Source organism: Chaetura pelagica, unplaced genomic scaffold, assembly GCF_000747805.2.
Source record: "Chaetura pelagica isolate M959 unplaced genomic scaffold, ChaPel_1.0 scaffold283, whole genome shotgun sequence".
In the NCBI taxonomy this organism is placed as follows: domain Eukaryota; kingdom Metazoa; phylum Chordata; class Aves; order Apodiformes; family Apodidae; genus Chaetura; species Chaetura pelagica.
The window spans coordinates 159,022-165,421 of NW_009952688.1; the positions used below are offsets into that span (position 1 = coordinate 159,022).

The 6,400-nt window shown below is 54.9% G+C and overlaps 1 protein-coding gene across 1 annotated transcript in view; it reads right to left on the bottom strand.

The window, feature by feature from the left end:
• Positions 1-134: 134 nt before the first annotated feature.
• The window catches only part of CNTFR (ciliary neurotrophic factor receptor), an 87,185-nt gene continuing 80,919 nt past the window's right edge, over positions 135-6,400 (bottom strand). The window contains exons 6-7 of the mRNA XM_009993790.1: positions 2,351-2,531; positions 135-277 (exon numbers count right to left, since the gene is read on the bottom strand). Of these exons, the coding sequence (XP_009992092.1) occupies positions 135-277; positions 2,351-2,531 (324 nt within the window). The remainder of the gene's footprint in view (positions 278-2,350; positions 2,532-6,400) is intronic.

Sequence of the window (6,400 nt, forward strand, 5' to 3'; positions counted from 1 at the left end):
AAAACTCTCTCCCCCCACAGCCTGGTTGTACCCCCGCCTGGCCAACCACACTGGAGCCCCTGTGGTCTCCATACCCCTGCCCCCTCCCAGCACTCACATGCTGCCTCTAACACCCCTGGTTTGGGAGATACTCACTAAATAAAGAAGACACCATAGGCAGCCAAGACCAGTCCAGCTGTCCAACACACTGCCACGGCTCCACTGCGCACCACGGCCCCCTTGTCACAGATCTTGGTGGTGGGGGGTGGCATGAAAGAGGAGGTGCTAGCACTTGTCTCTGCAGGGAGGGAGATGGATGGTGAGGGGTGTGTCAAGGTGCCCTGGGATGCGTCCTGTAGGGACAGCCCCACTCCCCCACTGGTGGGGACACAGCACTATCCTGTCCCCAAATCGCTCCTTTCACGGCCACAGTAGGGCTGAGCTGGGGGGGCTGGGATGATGAACCAAGGCATGCTGTGGTCCATGACACACTGCTCTGACATTGGACCTACAGCTTGGGGATGCTTGCTCCACCAGGTAGAGCTGGGCATCCCTCCTGGCCCCATTCTGCCCAGCCAGGCTGCTCTGTGAATTAGCTCTGTGGAAATTTTGGTGAAGAAGTCGTGATGACATGGGCATAAGTCATCAGCAGAGATAATTCCCTGCACAGGGAATGTCCTAGACACTGCTGTCACTGCTGGGCTGGCTCTCAGGGCTTGTCCTCCTCTGTACAGGACCAGATGGGTTGTCTGTCCCCATCAAGAATGGGAGGATGGCAGGAAGGGCTTGGATGAGCAGCCAGGCTGGGGCAGCTTCCGTCACATGCAGAGGGGCCCAGAGTACCCCTGGCCAGACAATCTGGGGAGATGACAGGGAACAAGGGTCTGTCTCGATGTCTTTCAGGCTCCACTGAAATGTCATGACAAGGCTCAGCCCCTGAGCAGGAGTGTCCCACATCAGCCCTGCATGGCTGCAGTCAGCTTGTACTGGGACATGTGTGTGTGAGGGACGTGTGTGTGTGAGGGACGTGTGTGTGAGGGACATGTGTGTGTGAGGGACATGTGTGTGTGAGGGACGTGTGTGTGTGAGGGACGTGTGCGTGTGAGGGACATGTGTGTGTGAGGGACGTGTGTGTGTGAGGGACGTGTGTGTGTGAGGGACGTGTGCGTGTGAGGGACATGTGTGTGTGAGGGATATGTGTGTGTGAGGGACGTGTGCGTGTGAGGGACATGTGTGTGTGAGGGACGTGTGTGTGTGAGGGACATGTGTGTGTGAGGGACGTGTGTGTGTGAGGGACATGTGTGTGTGAGGGACATGTGTGTGCCTGCACATGGTGCTGTTGGAAACGGGATTTGCCTTTAGAGCAATGCAGGCAGGTAAAGAAACAAACCCAAACCCCTGGGTTTGCACTCCTTGCAGGGGTCTACACCTTCAAGAATGGGGGGCTGCAAATCCCTGCTGCTGCCAGAACCCCCAGGTGCTGTACTGGATACTGCAAGGGGGCGGGGAGATGTCTCCCTGTAGGAGGCACCTCCACCCACCAGCAGCAGGGTGGGTTCCTATTGCATCCCCACACGGGGGGCACGGCCAGGACCTACAGAGGTTTGTGCACAGCTCTGGAAGTGCACGGCTTGCATGCACAAGCTGGGGTCTGCACACGCAGTTGGGATAGAGCTTGGAGGGTGGGAACATTGAGCATCCCCCCTCCCCACACACACATCTGCTCAGCTGACACGAGTGACACCGACTAGAAGCCTGCTCCCTGCCTGCACACCAGTGCTTCCCCGTGCCCCAGTGCTGGTGCCAGCCAGGGGAACCATAGCAGGGTCCTCTCCAGCCCTTCTGGGAAACAGAGGGCTGATAATGCCCATTTGGACACAGTCCCAGCTCTTTCCTAGAAACACAGGCTTGTTAACTTTGTGGCTTTTACTTTCAGTTGGCATCCCTCCGAGACATTGTGCAGGGTCAGAGGTGTTGAGGGGGTGGGACTGGAGATGGAAGGCTGGAGGGGGGCAGTGGTCCATGTAGTAGTAGTAAAAAACCCCAAACAACAACAAAACAAACAACAAAAAACACCAAGAAAAAAAACACAACACAACACCCTCCCAGCTTTGCTGTCAGATCCCAAGCATCCTGGCAAGAAGGATGGCAGAGCACACCTCAGGCCACGGCTGCACCTGCTGCCAGTGCCATTGGTGGGAGGAAGGTGTAGGGTGAAGGGCTGCAGCCCACATGGGTGCTGAGGGAAATCTCCTTGGCTGGGGATGAAACTTGCACAGAGCCAGACAGAGGAAATCCTCAGCCAGGACTGCTGAGTTCCCCCTTGTTGTGAGCACAGCCTGTTAGTATGGGGAGGAAGGAGACGTCTCACCTGTGACCTGGGCCTCCGTGGTGAGATGTTTGGGCTCCTCTGTCCAGGGGGTGGCATGGACAGCCACACTCCAGTCACTCCATGTGCCAATGTCATTGTCCTTGGCTGCCACCTGGATGATGTACTCCTTGCCAGCATAGGCGTCTGTGATGGTGTGTGATGTCCCATCTGACAGCTCAACCTGAGGGTGGCAGTGGGAAGGGGAAGGTCAGAGGATCCCTCAGCACAGGGAGGTGTAAGACAATCAGCGTGTTTATATCGGGTCGAGGATGATAACAAAATTTTGGGAAGTCTTGTACAATTTGGGAAGTCTGGGCTATGGGGTTTTGGGCAGAGGCATGAGCCCAGGACAGGGATGCAGAGGGAAAATGCTCCCGCTGCAGCTAAGTCTAAAGTCTGGTTAAGATCCAACCCCACCCTGTTCCCAGTCTCACGGTGCTGGAATGGAGTGGCTTCCTCTAGAGGTCACCAGAAACTAGCAGATATGTGCACGGGCTCTGGAACAGGCTGCCAGGGAAGTGGAGGAGTCACCATCCCTGGAGGTATTTAAGCAACATGTAGATGTGGTGCTGAGGCACCTGGTTTAGTGGTGGACTTGGCAGTGCTGGGTTAACGGTTGGACTTGATGATCTTAAAGGTCTTTTCCAACCAAAATGATTCTGTGATTCTATGTTAGGGTGGCTGGGAACCAGACATCCAGGGCAACGGCTGAGGAGGACTTGTCCACCAGTTTGCCTCTGGCCACCCTGTTCCTGTGCCTGCTGGCATTGCACCAGCTTGGCTTGCATCCCTTATACAAGGATCATGCCATGCCCATCCATCTTTCCTAGAAAAATTCCCTCTGTCCTGTTGTCACCACTGCCTGGGTCACAGAAGGTCCTCCCACCCTCCAGGGGATGCGGCTGCTGGTACAATGGTTTAGTCCCAGACAGTGTCCGCACATTCCAAGGATCTCTGATCCACTTGGAGCTTGGCTCATGGGTAGAGGGATGCAGGTGTTCAACAGAAATGCGTCCCCATCACACAGCCACCAGTGAGCAAAACTGCATGGCTGGCAGATGAGGAGGGCTCAGCACCCAAATGACTTTCCAGGGATGGAGACAAGCTTGGCATTGGAGGGCACGGAGGGGCCCAGGGCAGAAGCATCCCACAGAGGCTGTGTGGGAGATTGCTCTCCAACCAGTCTTTGAGGCTGAGGACTAAACACTGCCAACTTCATTCCCACGCTGAGTTGCCTGTGCACGAGGGACACACTGGGCACCCCTCGTCCTTCCCCTGTGCCCTGGTTGACAAAACCCACCTTTCCTCCAGGCACATGTTGATAATAAAGATGCTAGGGAGATGAGGGATGGTGCAGGTCTGGTGTAACCCACCTGTGAGCATTGGTGCCCAGCCACCATGCTCCAGCAGAATAAGCAGCACTTAATGGGTGGGGGAAACTTCATGGCATAATACATGGGTAGGGTCCTCAGTGTCTCCCCAGCAACCCAGGAAAAGGGCAGGTACAGGATCCCACTTCCCCTGGCAGTACCAACAGCTGAGGTTTATTAACAATTCAATTCAATGACAGAAGAAGGACAGAGTCAAAAACTTCTGTCTGTCCTTGATTACGTCCCGAAGCCCAAAGACAGAAAAGCTTCCTCTTCATGGTGTGCAGGGGACTTGGGCCAATGACCCCAGGACAAGGCACTTTTGCTCCAGGTGAGATCCTTTAATTCCCTATTCCCTCTCCCAGGGATGCATCCAACCTGCTGCCCAGCTCAGTGAGGCCCTCAGGCTCTGCTCTGCAATCCCAGTGGCTCATGCTGCCCAGCCCTGGCCCGCTAGAGCCTCACATCTGGAGCACATCTGGAAGCATGCCTGGCTGGTGCCCCCTCAGATGCTAAGGGAGCAAAGGTCTTCCTGCTGCCCGCAAGGCGTGAAGCTGCTACCAAAGAGAGGAGCAGTGTGGAGAAAGGTGCTGCTGCAAGTTGGGGGGGAGGTGTTTTGGACCATTTAACTTATGGGATAGGTGAAAATTGAAATGCTGTGAGTTCTGGGTGGAAGGGAGGATAGGGAAAAGAAGATGAGGAAGATGACAGCCCCTACTGCATGACATGGCTTTGCATCCTCCAATCTGTGGAGTCCCTTGGCTGAGAACCATCCCACCAATCCCACCAAGCTCCAGCCCTTCTCAGCCCAGGAACAAAACCTAGGCTGGATGAGGGTCCTCAGAGGTGACGAGCTCTTTGTACCCATGGCTGCACCAGAGCTGAGGAGACAACATATGCATCCTTTTCTCATAGGGACACACCTTTTTGTCCCAGGCACCCTGGGATGGGTAGGCAGGACAGAATACCCACCAAGCCGTGAATCACCCTGCCTCTGCAAAGCACTGCACTTGGCAGGGCAACCGTCTGCAGCCTTGTGGCACAGTGAGGCTGACCCTGCCACCCAGGCCCTGGGATTCTCAGCTCTGCCACCAGCTCCGGTCACTGCTCACAGGGCAGAGGGCACATGGGACAGGATGCAGGGCAGCACAGAGAGGAGACCTGCCTGGATGGGGTCAGCCCAGAGCTCCTTGGTGGCATCCACCAATTTGGACAACAATGCTAAGGTAATCAAGGTCAATTAATTCCTAATGAAAACCAAATTAAATGAAACCTTGCTGGGTTTGCTGCCAGCTTCCTCCAATCCCTGTGCTGATGGTACTTTGCAAGCAGGGAACGAGCACAAGGCTCAGAAAGATGCAGAGGGTTATGTGGCTGGTGTGTGGGTCTCTTTAGGTCTTTCAGCATCCTCTGAGACCTTCTGCCTGCTCCCTGATCCCTGCAGCAAGCAGGCTGCAGTTAGCCAGCCCCACTGAGATCCCTCTGGCCTGGTCAGGCTGCTGCTCCATCTGGAGCATTTTCTACAGCTCAAAGAGCCCTCCCAGCTGAGCACTTTCCCTTGAGAGCAATTCCCTCCCAAACACAGCTAGTTTGCAGATGAGTGTTTTCAGATGGGGCATCATAGGCACAACGTTGTTAAAGGGGGGGATGTTCCATGAGGACACAGCCTAGAGGACCTGGAAGTCCTTGTAGGACCTAACAAGATGGTGCCCTAAGTCCCTTTTTAGGCAGCAGACAAAAAGAGAAGGCACAGATGACAGATCCATCTCTCTCCACATAGACAATGTCTGCTCGTAGCACTTCTGAGCTACCCAACATTGGCCATGGTGGGTGAGAAAGTCCCTGGGTGGGTGCCCACAGCTCCACACAGAAGTGCAGCAGCAGATGGGAAAGCACCCAGGGACTGGGTCCAACCGGACAGAGGCAGGGAGAGCCTGTGGGGGGGACACTGGGGAGGTCATGGGGGGATGGATGGACACACAGCATCAAAGGCAGAGAGAGAAATTCCTTAATCCGCGCCCCCGCCACACAAAGACAAAAGTTGGAGGAAGACTGAACATGGTAATTTTTTTGGCCAGGGGGGTCTGTGTCTCATGGGCTGCCTTTGTGCACCTGCCAAAAGTCACTCTGGCTGGCTGTGAAGTGATGCCCAGATTAATGAGGAATCAGTAGACAGTGCAATACAGAGCTGTTAGCAATGCAAAAAAACCCCCCCACAAACAAACAAAAAACCCAATCAAACAAAAAAAACCCCGAACAAACAAAAAACCAACAACAAAACATGAAGAAAAAACCAAACAAAACCAACAAAAAACCGAGAGAGAGGGAAATGAAAAAAAAGCCCTTCAACCCAGCATTTCAGCTGACAGCTTGCTGAGGACAGCGTGGACTGGGATCTCATTCCCTGCTGTGGCCACATACCCTCATCAGCCTGCTTGGGAAGATAACTGGGGTTGCCAGGGACTGCCAGTGCCCACCCACAGCCCTGAGCACCAGGATGAGCCCAGAGACTAGTGCCAAATTCATCCATTTGGGAACAGACAGTGGAGGGGAAGATATTCCAGAGCTTGGCTTTCCCTGTGTCCGTGCTGGTCTCCCCTGCATGGGTGCTGGAGGCCTGGGGGCATCCACAAGAGGCACCCACCCCAAGAGGGGACATCCATGTGTGCCCTCGTCCCAG